Raw genomic sequence first — 24,822 nt, 5'->3', positions numbered from 1 at the left:
GCACTGCCACTGCAAAGATACGCAGTTTGAACCCACCATCAGCTCCAAGGGAGAAAGATCATCTTTTCCAGTGTGATTTACCATCTCCGAAAAACCTGCATGGTCAGCTCTAAGCTGATTCTGACCTGATGGCAGTGAGTGAATGAACAGTATTTTAGGAGGAGGAAGTAGGCTGTAGTGTGCTGTGCTACCAATCCAGAAGCTTCACTAATTTGGTGGTTACACTCTACCAGCAGCTCCACCAGGAGCTGCCTCAGAAGCCCAATAGAAACTCAGCTATGATTTAGTTCCAAATCAACGGCAGTCAGCATTTCAGTATATTGCACAGATATGTTTGTACGTATGATTGAATGCTGGATTTAATTGTTAAAAAAAGGGGGGGGGGAAGTATACTGTAAGGGAATACACTTACTTGGTTAATTTATTTGCTTTGCCATTTGATTTTTTTTTTATCACAATTCACAAAATGAAAGCTGGTTAATCCAGGTTCCAAATTTTTTTTTCTTTTTTCCCCAGGTTTCAAATTTAACCAGCAAACATTTAAAGGTTTATACCAGGAACTTACAATTTAACACCAAACAAAACATGTATTTCTCTTTATATTCAACACATTGTCCTGATTTTCTTATCTGGATAGTTAAAAGCGCCTCGCCCTTGCTGGAAAACTGCTCTTCTATATGACACACAGGCAATGAGTCAAGAAACTCATTGCTAAGAATTCTCAACTAGGTGATGATGTCATAGATCAATAGTAATTATGCATAGCAATGATTGTATAAAACTGTAAATATTCTATTTTCTTCTGAATATTATTTTTAGAATAATATTTTTTAAATGGTATTTAAGGCTTAAAAACAAAGTAGTCCGTGCACTGCCCTAACCATCATGTTGCTATGTACCGTCAAGAACGACTCACAGCAACTGTATGAGCAGATCTGAAGCCTGTCCTAGCCTCACCATCTCCGGCATACTTAAGCCCAATGCTGCGGTCACTGTGTCAAGCCATCTTGCTGAGGGTCTCCCTATTCTTTGCTGACCCTCCATCTGTCCAAGTATTATGACCCCCTCCAAATAACAGGCCTTTCTAACAACATGCACAAAGTATGTGGGACGGAGCTTCACCATCCGTGCCTCTAAGGAGTATCTGGCCGCACATAATTCTTTAAGACTTCTCTGCTTGTTCCTTTGGCAGTCCATGAGATAGTCAGTACTCCTCTCCAACACGACTTACTTCACTGGCCTTCTAAATAATATGATGTAGTTGTGTTTGCTTGAATAATAGGTCTAATAAATGTGGTTTCCTAATTCCCTTTGAAAGACTACAAATAGCCAAGCATAAGTAATCAAGTATCAAAAGTGAAAAGAAATTTCTTCAAATAATCAAAGGCAAAAGACACTGGTTCATAATCCTAGAATCGGCTGGGGCCTTCTCTGAATTGATATGTGACCTCAAGAAACATGTAGGCTTATCAATACATGTTTTTCTTCCTCTAAAAATTGATCTGTCAAACAAATATTAATCTGTTTTCAAATTATTTAAGTCAACATCCTGGAATATTAATAGCTGTTAAAAGAAGCCAACATTGAAAGTGAGTGGACTGGAAGTTAAATAAAAAAGACAACGACCAACAATTAACAACAGTTTAGATAATTAGTGAAGACAGGTTCTAGTAAGAATAGGCCTTGTTTTCCTGAATGGTTAATCTAGGAGCAGAATGCCACTATAGTGACCTTGTTGTTGATTTTAGCTCATTCATAGTTTCTTTAACCTTGAAAATCTACCCACACTAACAGTACAATCTCACAGTAAATCAGTGCAAAATTTTTTTATTTTTCTTTTTCACCCCTCCCCCCCTTACAATATCTGAAATGTTACTTAATCCACAGTATTTTTTCACCTGTAATCAGTTATGAAAAATGTGAGGGGGAAAAGTAAACAATTTAAAATCTTAGCCCCACACCCCACTGCTACAGCAAACTGAGGATAAGTCTACAGCATTCACTTACTTTAGCTGGTTCTGATACTGAGGCGTATTTCCTTATCTGAGACTCAACGCCTAAAGACTTGGCTAATTGTACAGCATTTGCATCATCACTGATAAGTGTCCCAAGAGCCACCAGAAGTCTAAACGTGGCTTCTAGGTCTTGTACCACTTCCAAGATCGTGCTAATTACTGACAAGCATTGAGCTTTCCCTTCAATGTTATGGTCTTTATGGAAACAGACAGAGTAGTTCAGGGTTAATGTAGCCAGAGCAATGTGAATGTTCTTATTGCTCCCTGACTTCAGTTCTACGGCATGGGACATCAGTGATTCCCTCTGGAAGATCATGAGCTTTTGTCCTGCCGGGCCCACAAAACAATTGCAAAAAGTCCTGAGAGCAAGCAGCTGGTTTGCCGGCTTTCCTTTAGGATTCAGGAGGCTGAGAAGATGACTGCTGAGGTGAGCTCCTTCCTTTTCGTTGCAGAAGTTCTCATTCACACTGGGATGTTTAATGGACAACCGGAGAATGTCAAGGGCAGGAAAGACAATATCTATTAAAAAGAAAGAAAGAAAATTAATACTTACAGAAATCTCTTATGACTATTATTTAATCTTCTGAAAATACAGAATTTCCTTATGATTATTAATGATTATTATGTAGTCTTAAGGAATTTTATGACCCTGTTACAAAATGAACAAGGATCATCTTAGAAAATGTAAAAAAATTATGTTCCCATTTAAAAATGTGTATATTTCTGAAACTTGGGTTAATTTTTCATACTTCTATGAGCTGGGAAGCACTGGTAGCCTAACAGCAAGAAGCTGCATTGCAATCCAGAAGGCAAGCAGTTTGAATCCACCAGCTGCTCCATAGAAGGATGCACAATCTCCTGTGTGATGAACTGCCTCTGAAAACCTGCGGCGGGGGGGTTTGCTCTGGGTTGGTTCCGACTCAGCGGTACACAACAACGTGAGCTAGGGGATTCTGGTGGCTCCACGGTAAAGAGCGGCAATGCCTATCCAAAAGCACACAGTTCAAACCAGCTACTCCAAAGGAGAAAGATGGAAAATCTCCTTCTTTGCTATTTACAGCCTCTGAAAACCTGCAGGAGGCTCTGCTAATGTGTTGGTTCTGACTCGACAGTACATAGCAATCACAACACCCTATCAACTAGATTTACTGTTATACTTGCTTTAAAATTAAAAGGAAAAAATCTCAGGTTATCAAATAGCCTGGCATATATCTTGTATTCAATAAGTTCCTGTCAAATGAATCGAGTAGGCTTTGATTTTAAAATTCCATACAAGACCAAAGAGTTAATTCCAGTTAATGGTTAATGAATGTTGACAGAATGTTCCTAAGTTGATCAGGGTTGTGTAAGGAAGAGAGGTGACAGACACCACCTGGATAAACCCACTGAACACCGTTAGCATTACTAAAAGTGAAGCAACCTTACCTTCCTCATGGCATAATATGAAGCACCAAACTGATCAATTTTCATCTCAAAACAAAAAACTTAAAATAACAAATATTAAGCAGAATCTAATAATACTACCAAGAAAGGGATAGAATATCACATTAAGTGATCAAATTCACAGTATGATACATTCAGTAGAACCACAAACATTTCCAAGAAAAACTGACCCAATAGAATGTGAAAATTACCAAATATTATTACTATCACATGCGAGCAAAAATCTGGCTGATGTAGCAAGAACAGTACATTGCTTGAGAACTGCTAGAAATTCAAACTGGATTTAGAAGAGGCCATATCACCGCGAATTATTATTGCTGATGTCAGAAGGATCTTGGCTGAAAGCAGAGAACACCAGAAGTATGTCTGTGTTTTATTGACTAAGCAAAGGCATTTGACTGTGTTGATCACAACAAATTAAGGATAACATTGAGAAGAACAGGAATCCCAAAACAGTTATGTGTGCTCTTCGGAAACCTATCTGTAGGAGTAGTTACCCAAAGAGAAAAAAGGATTATTTCATGGTATAAAATCAGGATAAGTGTGCTTCAGGGTTGTATGCTGACTCTATATTTATTCAATCTGTTAGCTGAGATTATCTTTTGAGAAGCCAGAAGCTATGAAGAAGAAAGGAGCATTAGATTGGAGGAAGACTCGTGAACAACCTGTGTTATGCAGGTGACACAATCTTGCTTACAGTAAGCAAGGAGGACTTCAAATACTGCAGCAGACCAAACAATACAGCCCTCCATATGGATTACATCTGAACACTAAAGAATACACAATTTCTCACCATTAGATCAATAACTAACATTATAATAGATGGAGAAAAGACTGAAGTTACCAATAATTTTATTTTACATAGATCCACAATCAACACAATAAGAGCAGTCAAGAAATCAAAAGACACTGTTGCACTGGTAAAATCTACCGTCAAAGACTTCTCCAGGGTGCTGATGACGAGCACACATACTAGTTTAAAGGATCAGGTGTGCTGGATCTACCATGGCATTTTCAATTGCTCTGCATGCACCTAAAAACTGAACAATGACTAACAATAACATCATTATTGGTAAGAATCAATACCTTTGCATTGTAATGTTGGAAAAAGGACCTGAATATCCCACTGATGGACAAAAGACAAATATGTCTTGGAGAAAATGCAACCAAGGATTAATAAGGATTGGAAGCAAAGAATCCTTAGAAGCAAGGATGCTGAAACTTTGTCTCACATACTTTGGGCATGTTTTCAAGGACAGAACAATCTTTAGAAAAAGATCTCATACTTAGAAAGGTGAAAGGCCAGAGCAGTAGAGAAAGACTCTTCCACAAAAGGGACTGACACAGCAACTGTAACAATGGGCTCAAGGACATCGGAGATCATGAGGACTGTGCCAGGGTAGGGCAAGGTTAACATCTGCCCTTATAAGGTCTCTATGTAATCTAGGAAGACCAGCTATACTGATAGAAATGAAGAGGAATATGAAAATGAAGAGTGTTTGTGTACCTTCAGGCCAATAAATAGCTTTCCACAAAATCTGAAGTTGCTGGGCTGTGGGTTTCTCTGAAGAGTTATTACATGTAAGAGACAGTATCTTTTCCAGAAGTATCAAGTCATCTTCAGTTAACTTCTTCTCTTCCGGTGCAGTTCCATTAAGTTCCTTCAGTTTACCTAAAATCCAAAACCAAACTTCAGAATCTCTTAACTGTAAGCGGCCAGATAATATATGCTGCTGTTGTTAGTTGCCAGAGAATTAGGGGAAGTTTTTACTGGAAGAGTATACCCTGCTATATACTATAAAAAGTTGATTATTTCACAGCAGGTATCAAATGAAATCAAGTTAAGGGTGAAATAAGTAAATCTTTCTAAAGTTGAAGATAGGATAAAAAAGAAATTGTGATTTTTTTTATTTTATCTGCTATTTACTAAGACTTTATCAACTTTCTGCATTAAATAAAGTTTAAAATATGTCATATTTGTAATCATTTTGAAGAACATGCAAAAAAATACCACATATGTACAAAACATAAGTTCATCCTCCATTTCCCAATAAAACATATAATCACCGGTTGGCCAAATTAAGTCAACTTGTTAGGTAGTCCATGGAATAGCTGAAGAGTTAAGTATTTATTTAAAGAGAGAAGGAACTGGATTGCAGCTTCAATTTTCTACAAGAACCTTTGCCTCTTTCATCTTGAGACCTAAGTACTAGATGGTGCCCAATTGACACCATGGGAAACTCTGATCAGGATTGCCACAGATAAATCCTAACAGGAAAGGGAAAAAAAGTGGGGAACAAAACTCTCAATTCTTTTAAAATTCAAATTCACTAGGCATAATGAGACCAGAAGAGTTTTCAAAATTCTTTAATAAAATATGTACTTGAGTTAAGCACCGAGTGGCTAAGTAACTGGTTGGTTGCTGTAGACACTAACCACCACATAGGCAAAGTATTTGGTCCTCGGCAAATGTAAGTATTCACAGCCTTGCAAATCCTATGGACAATGCCCATCAAGAGCTATATGGATAGTCAACAGGAATTTTTTTTTAAAAAAAGAAAATGTATTTTTTATTGGTTTGCACACAAAATTCATATACATTGTGTTTCACACATTCCTTCATTCACATTGTATTTCACAGTTGACACAGTTTTGCAATACTACATAGTCTCTATTCATAAAAGCATCAAAATCCCAGTATGTGTTAGGAGGAAAATAGACTTGACAACACATGAACAGTTTAAAAGCCTAGAACAAAATAATAAAAATACACTTACCTAATATTTGTGTAGGGTTGGCTTGGTCAAAAGTAACAGCCTCTTTTTTTGGGAAATAAATATTTACTATTTTAGCAGCTGATCGGTAGGCACTATTTCCTATTTAAAGAACAAAAGAAGATGAAATTCAAAAGGAGTGGTCAAAACCTTTTTCTAACAGTATGACACTGTTTTCAAGTCTTGAGATATTGTACAACTAAGAGAACAAATAGATACGTCTTGGAGAGGGTACAGCCAGAGTGCTCTTTGGAGACAAGAATGATGAAGCTTTGCCTCACACACTTTAGACATGTTGCTAGGAGGGGCTATTCCTTGGAGAAGGACATGATGCTGGGAAGGATGAAGGGTTGGCAAAGAAGACGACGACCCTCAAGTATGTGGACTGACACAGTGACTGCCATAATGGACTCCTGTGTGTCAGGAAGGGTGAGGATGGTGCAGGACAACAGGGTTTAGATCTTTTGTTGTTAGAGTCACTATGAGTAGTACTCAACTCAATGGCACTTTAACAATAACACAACATATTCCTATGTCTATACAGCACAAAATAAAGGGAAATTCTTTTTTACTCATTGACTGCAAAAAAAAATTCTTGAGATATGCAACTATCTCAGTATATAACTAAAGGTAACTGTCAACTTCAAAACTTTTTAAAAGATCACTGACAAGATTTTAGAAATTTTATTTGATTGGTATAATAATTAACTTGTTTTCTGAGCTAAATATAGAGCATGTTATACCATCCTATGTCAAAAAGTTTCACTGAGTTCATTTAATAAGCATTTTATTCTAATAATAAATAAAGGATAAATAATGGCACTCTATTAATTGAAGTAAGCCCTCAGGTTTTTCAAAAGACAGTAGTAGCATATGTAAAGCTCCTGAAACAAAGGCCAATAAGGTTGGATAGAAGAAAGGTAGAATATAAAGCATGCAAGACAATAGAAAATGTTCAAATGACGTCATCAAAAACTTTCAAACAAGGGAGGACCATAATAAGAATCAGGTTGTAAAATGATCACTGGCTGATGTGTAGACCAAGAAGAGAGATATTTGGAGGTTATTTTATTAATCACAGAAGAGGTGGCAATAGCTTTGTTTAAGAGTTACAAAGGTCTAATATGTACAACAAACCATTACAAACAGGAACTTAGAGAAAATAGGATCATGTACTGTTAACATCAGCCTTTTACAGCTAATGTTATAACAGGTACAGCTAATAATTTCTGCTGTTGTCGCATTGGGTTGCCATCAAATGGATTCCAACTCACAGTAACCCTACTATGTACAACAGGTAAAAATCTTGCCAGACATTGTGCCATCCTCAAAATCTTAGTTCTTCTAAAGGTCACTGTTGGAGCCACTGTGTTCACCCATTGCACTGAGGGGCTCTCTCTCGTCTGCTCTCTCTTACCACTATTCCAAGGTCTAGCCCCTCCTGATAACATGCCAAGGTCTGTGAGGCAAAGTCTCACAATTTTTGCTGTTAAGGAGCCCTTCTGCTGCACTTAACTCTTAAAGGTAGATATTATTTCAATTTACAAACGAGAATAAGAGAGATACAGGCACATTAAATAACTTACACAAAATCAAACCACTAAAAAGAATTATAAGTAATAGCTGAACATAATCTCCTTGCAGAGTCCATAATGTTCAGTTATAATTCAAGAAGCCCTGGTGGCACTAAGTCATACATGCTGAGATGCTAACTGCTAAGTCAGTGGTTTGAATCCCCTAGCCACTCCTTGGGAGAAAGATGAGCAGTATCCCCCATAAAGATTTACAGTCTCAGACACTTGATGAGGGGTCACCACAAGGCAGCCTCTACTCGATGGAACTGGCCTTTCCTCCATGTTCTAATTCAGTTGTTTATTGCTGTTAAATGCCATCGAGTCACTTGTGACTCACAGCGACTCTATCAAGTCTGAGCCTTGCCCTATCCTATGCCAACCTCACCGTCTCTGACACACTCAACCTCATCACCCCAGTCACTGAGTCAATCCATCTCATTCAGGGTCTTCCTCTCTTGTACTATCCCTTCACCCTCCCAAGCATGATGTTCCTCTTCAAGGTCTGGCTAATTCATTACAACTCATCAATGTTACTTAAGAAATTGTTGTTGTGTTCCTAAAATCGTAAGTACCTACAGCTGACCCTACAGCAGGTTTTCAGAGGCAGTAAATCACACAGAAAACTGTCCACTCCTTCTCGTGTGGATTAATAAAGATTAGCTTTTAAAAATGTTATGATTTTTAAAAAGCGGTACAACAGGTAAGTACTTAGCTGCTAACCAAAGGTTTGGTGGTTCCAATCCACCCAAAGGCTCTGGGAGAAAGACATGGAAACCTGCCACCATAAATATTAGGAAACTCTATGAGAAAGTTCTACATTGACTCAGGGGAGATAGGATTTATGAATAAAATTAACTCAAAAAATGTTCATTACACCCAATACACATCCATTACACATTGTGTAGAAGGAGAAGATAAATGACAAGAGAGACCTATACTTGCAAGAGGTGCAGCACATGTTAGCTTTACACTTTACTAACATCCAACAGGAGCAAACATAATTCTTTCTCTTTGCGTGCAGGTGTGTGCTTATGCGCCTATGTATGTCAGATGTGTCAGGTTCTAGGCTGGATATAAAAAAAGTTAAAGAAAAACAACTGAAAGAAAAGGCCACCTAAACATGAAAGCAAATTGTTATTCTGGGTCCTCTTAAATAGAAAACTGGGTACAGTAGAAAACAACATTCTTGATCCAGTAAGAAAGAGTGAAGTAGTGATTGGATTAAGCACAGATGGTTGAGAGGCAATGAAGAAACCAGCGTTATTCCATCAGAGCAAGTTTTCAACCCTGTTGCCACCTTAGAACTGAATGGCAGGCGTATAAAACCCCACTCACCAAAACATCAACACAGAACATTAGACTGAGGTATTTTAAACACCCTCAGACAATTTACAAGTGCTGTAATGAAAAAACTCTGAGGAACTCTAAAAGCCAAGCCAAGAAGTTCGGTCTGAATTTACTATTTAAAAAATTCTTAAGCAAGAAAAGATGAAATTTTTTCTCTCTCAAATCTTTATACTAAAAAAGTTACCATGAAATTTAAGAACTTAAGAGAAATGAAAAGTACTTACCAGTGAACGGATCAACTCCAGTCATAGGAGTTCCTGTACTTGTGGAACCTGGCACATATCGACCAGCACCTAAAATGAATTCATACTTCAAATAAGAACACACTACACAAACTATGCAAATACACAAACTACAAAGTCCGACCTGCTCCTGCTTCAGGAAGATTGGTAGTGGTCACACTTTATGTAAATAGTAAATGTTCCTTATATTTAATTTAAAAAAGTGTTTAGAACAACGCCGGCATGCAGTAATGCCCCTTACATGTTAACTAAAGAATCAAAATCAGGGTTATAGTCCCTATACATTAAAACTACAGATGTTGAATTAACTTAGAAAAGCATTACTAGACTGCAGAGAAAGAAACTAAAAGCGAACACTCTTCTACTGAAGTAAAGGAATAAGCTGAGTTCAAAGGAAGAGACAAGGAAAAGGTTGTTGTTGCCGTGTACTGGAGGACTGGACCTGATCCATAGCTGAGCCTCCGGCGGGTTTTCAGAGGCAGTAAATCACATGGGAAGAGCTTCTGGATCTTTCTCCTGCAGAGCACCTGGTAGATTCAAACTGTGTACCTTTGAGATGGCAGCACAATTTCTTACCAGTAAGCCACCAGAGCTCCCTTTGTAAGGGTTGTTGTTGCATACCATCGAGTCCGAACTGACACATAACTGACTGACCCTTCAGCGGGTTTCAGAGGCAGTTATTTGCTTAGGAGGAGAATGCCCATCTTTCTCCCATGGAACAGCTGATGGATTTGAACTGCGTGCCTTTGGGATTGCAGAACAGCTTCTTACCCCTATGCCTCCAAGTCTCCCTTTGGAAGGGTGAAGGAGGCCATAATAACAGCCCAGTCACATTTGTTATTTCTGAATTGTTTCCTTGAAATACAAAAGAGAAAAGGACAAGCGAAACAAGTGTGGTGAGAGAATAAGTAGGGTTTTGAGCTTTCCAGAGACTTACACCCTTTAGCCCTTGTGGGAAGGAAGATGAAGTACTTTACCAACTATTCTAAGTTTGTAATTGAGGAGTTGGTATAGCAGGTGCTACACATATAGAAGATGCAAATTAAACTAAGAAATCAAAAATAAAACTCAGATGTAGAGAGAATTAAGGAAAACGAAGAACATAACAATGTGGGCATATCTTCTTTTAAAAAAAAATTTATTATTTGTGTGTGTGTGTGTGTGTACCATCAAATCACATCTGACTGGTACAGGAGGAGATTGTTCCTCTTCTCCAGCAGAGCACCTGGGGGATTCGAACTGCTCACTTCTGGGATTTGCAGTACAGCTTCTTGCCGCTAGGCCACCAGAGCTCACCGTGGGTATTATCTTCTATTGGAGTTTTAACCACATGCCTATCAAAAAGCTCAGCATCTTACTACAGACTCCATGAAGTAGTAACTCTATGAAAACACTGCCCGTGAAGGACAGTGACCCCATAATAACGATGCAGGCCTGGGCAACAGGGTTTCCAAAGGTAAGCTCTTTTCTGAAGCAGCCTGCTTTAAGTGGCTGGTAACAGTGTTGTCCTCTGGGACACGGAGTCTGCTCTCTTGCACAGCTTCACAATCACTGCCTCTCTCGAGATGCTGACACTGTGCGACAGTGTGGGAGACTGGGTTTACAGTGGCTTTCTGGCAGCTCTCTTGATTTTGTTGATAACAGCTAAAGCTTGGTTATATTCTTCTTGATCAAGGAAGAAAAAGCTATCAATTAATTTCAGAATTCTCTTGGTTTTCAGAATACTGCTGTGTTGAACTTGCTGGTGAAGAGAAAGTCTCTGTTTCTGCTCTTCAGCTCTTAGGATTAAATTCAAGCTGCATTATATCATCAAACACTTCCTAACAGACACTGACATAACAGCGTTTAATTTGATATTTGGTGTCTGTGCTCATCAAATAAAAAGTACTCTCGTCTGGGCCAATAACTTATTCACAGGAAGAAAAGCTCAGTGAGAATAATTCAGAGCTCCAATACACCCATATAGTGTAACCCACTTCACAGCTGAGACTAGGTTGTAAGCCGCCAGTTTTGCAGGTGACGGTATTATTATATTATATTATATTATAAATGAAAGGTCTGTGGGTACCACACTAGGTGTGAATGTCTTCCTGAACTGGGTAAACTGGAACACTGGTGGAAGACCTAAGAAGAGCATCATAAATTAAAGGCTATTCTGAATAGAGATTTTTTTTCAGGTACATTAAAGTCTATGCCTGGCAAATACTTTCAAATAGTGTTTACGCTGGAGTACGTAGACTTTGGTAAATAAATTCACTCTGAAGAGACATAGAAACTGCAAGGGCTTCCTGAGGCCTTTTATAAGCTCAGATTGGAAAGGTTAATCCTGAGGAGCTGTGTAGAGTATCTGCTTCCACTCCAAGTCAACATACGCTTGGGCAGACTTCTTGACTACACTGCTCCGTTCAATCTAGAGGGTTCAAAGGACTCATATTCTTTGTTTATGGCCTGCAGCATCTCATCAGTGAGGGCCATCATGCTGTGTCTTTCTTGGTGGGTTCTCCTATTTGTCTAATTTCAAAGATAAAAATGAATAGGCTCAGGCAGGTTAAATAACTTGCCAACTTCTCAGAGCAAGCAGTGTAGCTAGATTTTTATCCAAGATCTACTGAACTCTAGAAATTTACTCTCTAATCTACTCTGCTCTCCAGGTAGGCAGATCACCGGTGCAAACAGTGAGTTAAATCTACAGAAGAAATCCAGGAAAAAACAAAAATTAGAAGCTAAGGAAAGCGCAAACCATCAAAACTGGAAATACAGATTAGGGAATCAGGGACTGGATGATACATGCATAGTTATTATAAAGCAAAATACAAAACTTGGTGAGGAAGGACAACCAGTAAAAGAGCATCCTCCCTGTGAAAGGGTCTGTGGCAGGCAGCGCACCAAAGGACACTGACGAAGAGCCCGGGACCTACCGACCACTACATGCATGCAGAAAAACCAAGGAAAAGCTTGAATGCTCCAGACGTAAGAACCAGTTCAATGCTAACACAAAGAAAGGCTAAGACTGAAGAAAAACAAGACTGACAGCATGACCAAAATTAGACTCAGAGTCTTCCGGGTGGGGAGAAACTCAAGTTTGAATGTTTGAAGTCTGTTCCTTTTGCACTCTAGTCCCAACACATACATATTAAAATGCAGTCTTGTGTTGTTTAGTGTCCATGATGATGATGTCATGTGCCGTTGAGTTGGAACTGACTCACAGCTGACCCTCCAGTGGGTTTTCAGAGGCAGTAAATCGCACAGGAGGAGACTGCCAAGCCTTCTCCCAGTGGATTTGAACCCTGGGCTTTTGGGATTGTACTGCAGCTTTTTACCACTTGGCCACCAGAGCTCGCTCTATCCATACACTTTGTGAAATAGGACCACTATGTGCTAGGACATTGTGTGAGCATCCTATCACAGACTGATCCTATTTTCTCTTTGTTGTTGTTGTGTACCATCAAGTATGAGTCAACCCACAGCTTATCCCCTGGCAGGTGTTCAGAGACAGTTAATCACCCGGGAGAATACCCATCCTTCTCTCATGGAGCAACTGGTAAATTCGAACTGTGTGCCTTGGGGATTGCAGTACAGCTTCTTGCCACTAGGCCACCAGTGCTCCCTACTGTACATCTCAAATAAGCTCCATGCCTAAGCAGTGATCATCAATGTGCTCAGAGGGATTCTATTTTCTGTCTGATAACTCAATCCACATCATTAGCAATGTCTATGTGTGTGATCTGGGCACATCTTGGAGACACTGTGAGTTCAGATGTAGATTACTGCAGCGAAGCAATATGGCAATGAAGAGAGGCACGTGACTCTATTCACGAGGGTACACAAGTTATGTTTACACTAAACTGTAATCTATTAAGTGTATAAGAAATAGCACTATGAAAAGATTTAAAAGCTTTTGAGAATAAAAAATACATGACACAGACCAGAAGTGAGCCCACACCATCAAGAACATGGTACTGGTAAGACTTGTGTGAAGCAGCAGAAGCAAAAACTTTCAAAGCATTGTTAAAAAATTGCCTATGTGTGAAGCACCAGAATACAAAGCCAAGTAATACGAGGATATTTCTGTTCCTAAACATCTGACATGTTGATTAATCCTGTGGTTTTCATCAGAGTCAAGTCGTTAGCAGCTAAGAGACTTTTTCTTTGATTCTGAGGCTGTCCCTGAGTGCCAAGTGGGATGTGCCTTAATTATGAGCAGTGACAATTATTTTCCCCCTCCATGTTGTTTAATATCCTTTGTTTCACTTCCCAAATTGCTACATCTTTTCTTTTGTTGCTGCTGTCATCACTAACACTGGTTTTCCCAGCACTTGGGAGTCATGATAAGTGAATATATATTCAATGAAATAGAAAGTGCTACCACACTCGAGACAAGCATAAAGGAGGGGATGTTGATGTCTGGGAGTTGAAGCATACACCCAAAGTTACATGGTAAACTTTTTAGACAGAAAATACAGTGCAACAGTACTGGACTTAGATAAGCCAGCAACACAGGCCTTTATAAAAGACTGCCAAAATATATTATAGGCTCTGTATGTAGTGTGTAATTATATACCTAGCAGTGCAATAGCTTCATTCACAAAAGATAGAGGAGACAGATCTGTGGCATCTGGAAAGCAATTGTGTTTGCTATGCCCTGTTATCTAACATGGATTTTCTGAGTGCTATTATAAAATGACCCTGGTGGTACAGCATAAAACATATTGGGCAGCTAACCAAAAAGCTGGCAGTTTGAATTCATCGCTGCATTTCAAAACCAAGATGGGCAATCTTTTCTCATTAAGATTTACATCCTTGGAAGCCTGATGGGAGCTTGAGTCAGAATCAATTTGAAAAAGTGGTTTATTATAACTTTATGGAACCATGTATTTATCCAGTTGGACAATGACAGATTTTATGCAGTGTATTACTATAACTATAAATGCAAACATAAAAATAGAACTACAGTTGGTCTCTGACCTAAATGATAAACACACATAATCAGTTCTTGTCCTGTTCCTATATAAATTCCGCAGAAGTCCTGCTGCTGTGGCTATTAAAACCACAGGCATTAAGTGTTAATCTTCCAGAGAAACCCTGGGCTCATTAATTCATGTGTCAAACAGTGTCCTCAGTGCTGAGGATCCAGCAGGGAACAAAACTGCTTATAGTCACTGAAGCTTCCAAGCGGCTGGAGAAGAGAATTAAAAAGCGTGAGTGCTACGGAAGAAACACAGTTCCTTTTATACCTCTACAAAGTTGGAGGGAGTTTTATCAATACTGCCAAAGAAATAATCAGAGTTGTCCACGAAAAGAGCATGCTTCTAAAATTAGTTTGGGAAGATCAAATAAAGCCAAGCAGCTGGTTTGATTTCTAGCACAGCCAACTGCCTTTGTCTGTTCTGCTCCCACAAAAGAACTTTCACAACAACACTGTAACCATGAACACATTTCAGCACTACAGTCTAAAGTTCTACCAATTTCTTTGTTGTAGGTTTTTTCTCCCAGTAGAGGTAGAATTAATTTTACTATGTGAATAGACAATGAAACCCTCAAGTACAGTGAGAGGAGATAATTTGAGATCACTATGAGGGAGAAAAGATCATCTACACAGGAATTTGAGACTGGAATATGGGATCCTTGAGGACCAGGAAGGGCATTTAGTACACGAAAAACAGACTTGGGAACAATGAGGGGAAAGACTGAAACAGGTGCCTATTTCAAAATTGTACTTACAACTGGCCTTGCACCATTTAATTGTCTCTTATACCATGGTCTCAATCTCCAGGACGCAAAACTCAGGACAATATTAGAATTATAATCCCTTTCCAAGGGGCCAGAACTCAGACTTATTCTACTAGGATTATAATTTATGTAATAGCATGAGAACTTAATCCCTTTATAACACTCACAGAGCAAACTAAGTTATAAACATATGACTTAAAATGAAAATCACAGAACAAACCATATACAAACTAAAAGTACCCACAGTTCAGTCCTAACTAATGCGGAAGTAATCAATCTAGCCTCATGTCAAACAGAATTTCTATTTACCAATATATACATTTTTTTTTAAAAAAACAACAACTTTGTTTTGTGTGTGTACCGTCAAGTCAGATCTTACTGGTACAGGAGGAGACTGACCCTCCTTCTCCAGTAAAATATCTGGTGGATTCCAACCATGTACCTCTGGGATTGCAGTGCAGCTTCTTGCCACTAGGCCATAAGAGCTCGCTAACATATAAATTTTTTAAAGGAGCAATTATGTAAAGGAATTTGTAAGTCTCTTTCATTTCAAATTTAGTAAATGAAAAAAAATTAGCAAATTGTTTTAAAATTCTTTCCTATATTTCTGAAAGAAAATAGTCTATAACAACTTCAAGAAAACAGACTTCCTAATATTATAATGTGCTAAAAGTTATGTGCTCCAGGGAGCTATGATAGCCCACTGGCAAGAAGCTGCACTGCAATCCCAAAGGCATGTGGTTCGAATCCACTAGATGCTCTGCTGGAGAAGAAGGGGAAATCTCCTCCTGTGCCAGTCGAATCTGATTCAATGGTATAAAACAAGGGGGGAGAAAGAGTGCTCTAGTGGCTTAGTGGTACGGAGACGCACTGCCATCTCAGAGGCATGAAGTTCAAATCTACCAGCTATGCCACAGGAGAAAGATGGGCAATCACCTCCTATGTCATTTAGTGTCTCTGAAAACCTGTGAGACAGATCCAATTCACCAGTACCCAACAACAAAAAAGAGGTGAAGTAAAAACAAAATCATCTGTCCTATCACTATAATCTTGATTTTTACTTAAATGGCTATTCTACGTACATAAGAAATCAATCAATACTGATAAAAGTATGCAAAATTTATTACAAATACTATCTTACCTGTAAACGGATCTGAAAAATTGGTGTTCCCAAGTCCCAATGTTTGACCTTTTGTGTTATCAATAATAAACTTAGCCACTTGATCCAAAAACATGGGATTCAAATCATTCTTCTGTAAGAAGTTGTATGCAGTTAACCAGGGGTCATCACTAGTATTGTATGGCAATTTATATGATGGTCCACCTTCATTGACATCAATTGAGAAAACATAATCAAATTCCTTTAATAGGAATACAAAAGGGAAATACATGATTAACTTACTTGTTCTTAATATATGTATCACACATTATGCATCATTTTACATTTTAATAATCCTTACTATTCAACACTTCTTTAAAATACTATGATAAAGTAATTTTCTTTGCCACATAAATATTAACAGTAATTATCTGCATGTGTTGCAAAATAATGATTTCCTAAGGGAATGGGTGAAGGCTACAGATTAGTTCAATTATCAAAAGAGGCTTCCAAGAGGTTAATCTCAAGGCCAGACGTACTAGACTTCTGCTCACTAAAACACACTGCTAACAAAAACACTGCTTTGCATAATCCTGTATGTCTTAAGTTAAATTATAGTCAGGCATGAAGAATTAAAGGAGGTACAGAAGTTTCTAATCTGAAGTAGTCAGGAATAACTCATGTATTTTAAGTATTAAAAGAAAACCAAAAGCCAAAATTTGTTTATCAAGTATGACTCTCTTCACGTAGAAAAAAATTTTTTTAAAATAAGCTATTTTAAAACAGGAAGATAATTTCCTCAAAGTAATGCATTTTTAATGTCAAATCATCAAATATTTTATCAGCATAGAGAACAAATACTTGTGTAATGCTAATGAGCAAAGAAAAGCTGACATACTTTCCCTTCGTATAAAACTTTCCCAGATGTTTGCTGAGTGGCACCAGATGAGCCAACAACATCTCCGATTTTTATCCATCTTCTTTCATTAACACTCCACTGATAAGCTTCAACTTTCTCTCCATCTTTGATTAGACGAGTCTGTCCATCTCGAGTACCTTAAAGTAAAAAGTTCAAAAAAAAAAAAAGTTTAAGAAATAAAATGTAGGGTGCTTTAGTAAAATAGAAATAAACATTAGATGGAAGATTGCTAATGTTAAAGTTCATTCATAAGAAATTATATACTTTGGTTCAAAGGAAATAATGGTAAACAAAAAATTCTAAAATGTTAAGTATGGAAAAGTTGTTGTTGTTATATGCTGTCAAGTCACTTGTGACTCATAGCAACCTATGTACAACAGCCCTAAACCCTTCTCTATCCTGTACCAATCTCACTGCCTCCGACATACCTACTTCCATTACTCCAATCAATGAATCGATCCATCTCATCGAGGGTCTTCCTCTCCTGTGCTGTCCCTCTCCAAGGACCAGTCCCTCCTTGCAACATGCCCAAAGTATGTCAGACGAAGCTTCAGAATCCTTGCCTCCAAGGAGCAGCCTGGTTTCACTCTCTCTAGGCCAAACCTGTTTGTTCTCCTAGCAGTCCATGGTATATTCAACACTCTTCTCCAGCACCACAGCTCAAGGCATCAATTATCTTTCTATCATTCCTAGTCACTGTCCAGCTCTCCAATGCATAGCATGCAACTGTGAAGACTATGGCCCAGATCAGGTGTACCTTAGTCTGCAGCCTTACGTCATTGCTCTTGGGTACTCTTAAGAGGTCCCTCACAGCTGACCTTCCCAATGCAATTTGTCCCTTGTCTCCTGGTAACAGCAGTATTAACTTGGAGCCAAGCAAACTAAAACTGTTAACTATCTCAATCTCTTCACCATCCATAATGAATTGCCAATTGGCCCAGTGGTGAGAATCTTTGTTTGGAAAATTATGCTTAAAAGGAAACTGTAAATTTTTAAAAACATACATGAATCTACTAGAAAGTGACTGGCTTACAGGAAATAAAGCAAGTTTTATTACTGAATGTCTCGTGACAACAACCTCAGTAAATGATTAATTGCTGAGTCAAAAAATTGGGAAGAGTCTGATTGTTTTTTCTTTCAGTATCATAGCCAATATTCCAGTAAATTTTGTCAATTCTATCCTCCAAAATATTCTTTTCTTCTCATCACAACCATTGCTACCCCTTGAAAAAGCCATGATCATTGCTGGATGTTAGATTAATTCAAGTCTATACACTTTGCTTTCAGCCTTCTTTCAGAAGATCTCCAACCCAGAAAATACAGACATTCTAATGATTAAGCAGACTCTTACACTCTTGGCTCAAAACACTTCACTATCTGTTAAACCACTGACCTCAGAGTGGCGCACAAGCTAAGTACCATCTTCCCTTACCATCCTCTCTGACTTCACCTTCTCCTCCTTCCGTCCATCCTTCCATCACTTTTGTTTACCTTTGCTGTTTATGTTACATAACTTTTCACTGACAGTTTATGCTTCCTGGCCTCCTACAGGAATTCATGGCTAATATTTCAGCAAAGCCTTCAGGGGTCCAACTCTTTGAGAACCATCTCAGAAGGAGTAAGGGATACACACAATAATTTGAGACAACAGCTGTCCTCTGACTACAAATTCAAATGATTCAAACACTTTAAGCTGATATTTATTTAATCTCACTTTCATTTTCAATCTACACAGCCTGAAGGAATTCAGTCAGGCAAAAATTTATTGTATTAGTAGCTTTTGAGTGTCTATATCCTAAGTGTTTGGAAATCAAAGAAAGAAGAAAGAGGTTATGGGAAGCTTAGCTCCACATCTAAACTGGGAGACAGAGGAAGGAGAGAGGAAGTATACAGTTACCTGCAGTGGTTGTGTGACAGTAAAAAATAATCCTCAAAACCCAACACATGCAATGAGAATACTATTAAAAACTAGCAAAACAATGCTTTCCCCCCAGTCTCTTGTAATTCTCAAAAAAAGTAAATATAATGATTTTCATTTACCTACTGAAGACACTGAGATACATACCAGGTTCGTTCAGATGTTCCCTCCCAGGAAGCTGATCAGCGTTAATGTCCCCTAAATCTCCAGTTTTGGAATCAATGGTGGCTTGAGAGAGTTCTTTTTCAAAGGCCTTGATTTCCTCCGCACTTGCTGTCCGATCTTCTGATTCTGTAAAAACTCTAATAATACCATCACTATAAAAGGAAAACAAACGTATTTTCAAGGTCACAGTCATAGAGCATTAACATTACCACATTAGAATGATCTAAGGCCACAATTACCAATGTTTATGAATGTGAAACATGTTTGCTTGTATTGATTACCGAGAACAGCACTATACTCGCTTCAGTGTACAATACCTTCTGTTTCTTTACCTTTCTGTTCATCCTCCTCTATTTTCTACCTCAGAGACAAGCTTCCTTTGCTTGGCGTTGGCAGTTTTGTTCACATCTTCATCTTTAGTATCACTCTTCACACTAGGCTTCAGTCTAAATGCCTATGACTTCCCGGTACCAGTGTAGCTTAACACCACACAGACCTCAGGAAGTTACAACCAAAGCCATCACCTGCTGATTCAAATTCTCTCACTTGCCCATTTTTTACTAATGGGGACTCGCACTAAAACTCTGGAGCTTTGCTATTCCCTTTTTACACCCTTTCTAATCATCTTCCTCTTAACTCTATCATTTCTTTGGTTCTAATGAATCATCAAAGTTTTCATATTCCAATATTTACTTTCTGTAATATTTTTTGCACTCAATAGTTCAACTTCATATTGCAGTAAAATCTGGGTATAATGCACTATCTATCTAGTGGAAAAGCATTTACTTCTATTCTTGTTTTGTTGACCAGCAGAAATGTGCATACAGTCTTTGCAATTTGTCTAAAACTCCTCCTGGCTTCCCTCCACACTCTAAACCTACTACCTAGTGGGGTTAAATATCACTTAGGACAACCCTACAGGACAGAGTAGAACCACGCTATAGGGTTTTCTAGGCTGTAATCCTTACAGAAGCAGACTGGCCGAACCATCTTTCTTTCTTGGCAGAGTTCATGGATTGGAACTGTTGGTGTTTCTGGTTAGCAGTCAAGCATTTAACCACTGTATCATCAGGGCTCCTTTCTAGTTCGTACTAAATGCCTACACCATGGTAGTTTTTAATTCACTAGAACATAAATACCTCGCACCAACCACAATGTCACCATTGTCTAGCACACAGCAGCACCATATGGACTGAGCCGGAAGTCTGATTGTCTGAGTACATTCTCCGTGTTTCCAAATTCGGAGAGATCGGTCTTCTGCTGTTGTCACAAAATCTAAAATGAATGAACACAACAAAAATTGGTTTGAATTTTAAGTACACGTCTATAGATCACGTTTAAACAGTGACATTGTTTGAATCTCACAGTATTTGAGAAGTTGTGGTTTTTTTTATTTTTTTTTCTTAATTTTTTTATTTTTTTAATTTTTTGTGTGTGTACCGTCAAATCAGATCTGACAGGTACAGGAGGAGATTGCCCCTCCTTTTCCGGCAGAGCATCTGGTGGATTCGAACCACATTATCTCTGGGATTGCAGTGCAGCTTCTTGCCACTAGGCCACCAGAGCTCCCCACAGTATTTGAGAAGTTTTAAATTTTATATATTTGTCATTAAAACCTCATACAACTTCAAAAAAATCACATTTTTTATAAATATGACAGCATAGCTTACATTCTGTATGGGATATAAAATCTTCCCTCAAACACTCAAAATCATTTTAATACACAATCATCTAGTTTGTCCGAACAGCAGAATATGCTAGACTGCTTCATCAGATTGGTGAGACGAAGCCAAAGCTTGTGTAAAACTAAGCCATATATATTAACGCACATAAAAAAAAGATGTCCAATTTCTCGTTTTAAGAGGCAGATTATTTTTGACACAAGTTACCAACTTACTCAAGACACAAAAATTTATTCTTCCTCCTCCTATCTTGGGAAAAGGATGTAATAGTGCTTAAGACAAATTTTAAATACAAACCTTGGTAGTCTTACCTCTACAATTTGGAAAGACAGATATGCTATAAATATAATTTGTATGGCCATAATATACTTCCAGACACTCGCCAGTGATCTGCCACCTTCTAATACTAGCATCGTTTGCACAGGAAAGAAATTCTGTTTCACTCAAAATTGCCAAGCCTCTTACACAGTCTTCATGACCTGCATTAGAAGAGAATAAAGTAAATCAGTAAGACAGATCATTTGGCTGAGAGTTATTTTATACCTCCCCAACATTATAAACTGTATCCGTGAGAAATCAAAACAGATTTTTTTACACTCTTCAAAACAGCACAGTATTTCACTGTGCACTGGGGAAATCTGCTGCCAGGGACCTCTCTAGAGCAGGGAAGCAACAATGTCAGTCTAGAGTCTAGGGTGCGCCTGTGTCTTTGCAATTACTTTCTATGCAACAGAGAGCTGCTGGACAATAACTAATTTACACTGATGTTTTTCAAACTATCACTTTAAATCTTCTGAAGTTTTCAGGGAAAAAAAATGAGCAAATAATATTGAGATTCTAAAAGCTGTCTACTGTGATCTTACCTGTAAAATTGCGCTCACACCTTCCAGCCTTCCATAGTTTAATAGTCTTGTCTGCTGATCCAGTCAGCATCAATCCCTGTTCGGGTAGTATCTTTACTGCCCACACTGCTGCTGTATGACCCTATGAGTTAAGTTGCCACAGAATTGTTACATTTAACCATTTATTATTATTATTACATAACATTATTATGTAGAATATCGACAGAGATCTGTGGTACCTGTAAGGTCATCATGCATTTGTCATTCAGCCAGACTTTAGCTGTGGTGTCCCATGAACCACTAAGTAATGTCCCAAATTTTCCAGAGGAAAGACTACAAACTAGGAAAGAAAAAGTCACTAGTTAAAACATTTTTGTATAGAAAAAATGATCAACTTTCAGTTACTTAAGCTCTGTAATTTTAGAAGTACTTCATGTTACAGTATATTAGCCAATTAAGAATTCAATGGAGAAGCAAGAGTGTAGAGCAAAGTCAAGTCAAAAGTACAGACTCCTCAGTGTTAATATATTCCTCAATATAAGTCGTAGTTTTGCCACCACAGGTCCTTCCTGAACCTGTCTGAAAATGAGGGAGCAAGACAAAGTGGGGCTCCAGACTCAATGCAATAGAAAGTCAATGAAGATTATTTTGAAGTACTGATATTTAGGATCACTTTAATTAAGATGACAGAAAACTAGAACCAAGCTATGTTCAACAATACTGGAATGATTAACCAAATGTGCTATTATTACCCTTGATGCAGAATCACAAAAGCTAAAAATCACATATAGGAAAGATTACCTAAAAGAGTTCTAGGCTAGAATAATAACCCTGTAAATGTCTTTATAATTTATAAAAACAAAACAGAAAATTATGTAACTTAGCTAAAATGGTAGAAGTTATCTAATTATTCACAGGAGGAAGATTAAAAGCAAAGTAACTACTTACATAGATTATCCATTCAAACTCTATTACCTAGACTAAGTATGTAGCCAATAATAGTTCAAGAAGACCTGCAGTACGTGGTGAATTATTAAAGACAAGGTGCACCTTATCCAGGGCATGGTCTTCACAATCACTTCCTATGCTGGACAATGACTAAGGATGACAGAAGAACTGATGCCTCTGAGTTGCCAGAGGAGAGGCCTGAACATATCACGGACCACCAAGAATACAAATAGGTCTGTCTTGGAGAGGGTGAAACCAGGTTTCTCCTTGGAGGCTATGATTTTGAAGCTCCGGCTCATGTAGTTTGGTCACATGGCCATAAGGGACTAGTCTTTAGAGAAGGACATCATGCTCAGAAGGGTGGAGGGACCCTGGATGAGATGGATTGACACAGTAATTGGGCAATAGGGGTAGTAACTGGAGGTGGGTGTGTCAGTCAGTGAGACTGGCTTAGGACAGGGCAGGCTTCAGAGTTGTTGTACATATGGTTGCTGAGTCACATGTGACTCGACGGCACATAACAGCACCAACATTTAGGACAGCGAGATTGTAGGAAATTCAATTTTTAGAAGTACTAAAGCAAAATATACAGGTTTTAGTCACAAAAAGCAATAGCATGAGATGCCCTATCAAGTACAGAGAAGAACTGTGGTGCCTACACCAACCCCCTGCATCCACTGCGTCAGGGCCAGCGACATGTCCCCTCTCTCGGTATTACTCTAGCAGAAAGGGCAGCTTCTCTAAAGGACAGTGCAATGGCTAAGACTTTCCATTATGAATATATGAAGGACTCTCCTACCTAAAAGATCAGATGACCAGATGGTCCCCTTGGTACAAAACCTCAATCTCTAAGCTCCATCTATCAAAACTCAAACCTGTTGCCATGAACTGACTCCTGTTACTATAATTCTTGTTACTCCTATGCTAGAGAAGTTCTCCCTAGGGGTTCTTGGCTACAATCTTTACAGAAAAGAAAAAAAAATCTCAGGAAAAAACAAAAAAACTCACCAGAGAGTTGGCTATGGGATGGTTCTGACTTGATGGTACATAACAACAATATAAAATACTATGTCCCTACTTTGTATTCATTTGAAGAGTTCCAAAATATTTAAAGAAAATTCATTTTGCTCCACACTGAAAATAACATACACTCACATCCATCTGATGTTGTACAAACTCTTTACTGGGATTACATTCAACATGTGTAGAACAGAAATCAAACCCCCCATGGCCCTGAGTTGGTCCTGCCTCCTGGTAATCCTCCTCTGGGTCCCTGGGGCTGTCAACTCTAACCGGAGGGAGCTCACTGCTGCATATGACTCCCACAGAGCAGCTAGCCAATTCGAATTGCCATCTTTACAGCTGGAGTCCATCATGGAACCCATTAAATCACCAAGACTCGTTAAAAAGTTCTGAGTCCTTTCTATTTACTTATATGTGTTCCAAATCTTTGAAGATACATAAAAACAGTAAATGCACACACTGCATTATCATTTTATAATGATGAGTGTTAAAGCAAAAATCACAGCAAACAGTATTCAAAAGTAGTAGGCATTTCAACAATGATACCAAAGCCCTACACATTACTTCTCGGTTTTAAGTTTGCTATGTAAATTCAGATATGAACCCCAAGAATGGAATTCATCTTATTTTTTTTGTTGATAAGTGGGGTTTTTTATATAAACTACTTCAAAAACAAAAACATGAAAAGTGCATTAAAATTTTACTTTTTAAAATAAGACACAATAGTAACAGAATAAAGCGACAATATAAAGAAACAAATGTGTTTTTCTTTCAAAAAATGAACATTTTCCCATAGAGAAGACCACCAATTAAAGCACTATACTCACCAGTATTTTTATGACCTTTTAGTATGTAGAGTGGTGCTGGACTGTCCAGTGAGTAAATGCAGATATTGTGGTCATTTCCTCCAGTGGCGATAAGTCCACGGGGATAAATATCACTTGATGGTATGATGCATACACACGACACAAAGTTAGAGTGGCCACTCATACAGTGCATTTCAGTAAAGCCCCTGTTAGGACTGGAAAGAAATCAGAGTTATGAGATAAGCATTTGTTCAATTACAATTATGGCTTAAGCATTTATTCCATAACTAAAAAA

The 24,822-nt window shown here is 38.2% G+C and overlaps 1 protein-coding gene across 1 annotated transcript in view; it reads right to left on the bottom strand.

Annotated features, from left to right (window-relative positions):
* Positions 1-1,968: 1,968 nt before the first annotated feature.
* PLAA (phospholipase A2-activating protein) overlaps positions 1,969-24,822 on the bottom strand; it is a 32,544-nt gene continuing 9,690 nt past the window's right edge. The window contains 14 exon segments of the mRNA XM_006903708.1: positions 1,969-2,534; positions 4,966-5,130; positions 6,236-6,334; positions 9,378-9,448; positions 12,254-12,319; positions 15,525-15,528; positions 16,267-16,486; positions 17,123-17,280; positions 19,209-19,378; positions 20,366-20,501; positions 21,220-21,387; positions 21,772-21,892; positions 21,990-22,090; positions 24,549-24,742. Of these exon segments, the coding sequence (XP_006903770.1) occupies positions 1,969-2,534; positions 4,966-5,130; positions 6,236-6,334; positions 9,378-9,448; positions 12,254-12,319; positions 15,525-15,528; positions 16,267-16,486; positions 17,123-17,280; positions 19,209-19,378; positions 20,366-20,501; positions 21,220-21,387; positions 21,772-21,892; positions 21,990-22,090; positions 24,549-24,742 (2,239 nt within the window).

The sequence above is a fragment of the Elephantulus edwardii genome, unplaced genomic scaffold (assembly GCF_000299155.1).
Source record: "Elephantulus edwardii isolate Elephantulus edwardi_28Jun2011 unplaced genomic scaffold, EleEdw1.0 scaffold00014, whole genome shotgun sequence".
Classification (NCBI taxonomy): Eukaryota; Metazoa; Chordata; class Mammalia; order Macroscelidea; family Macroscelididae; genus Elephantulus; species Elephantulus edwardii.
Note: the sequence above shows the minus strand (reverse complement) of the source record. Positions and strands in the feature narration are given on the sequence as shown.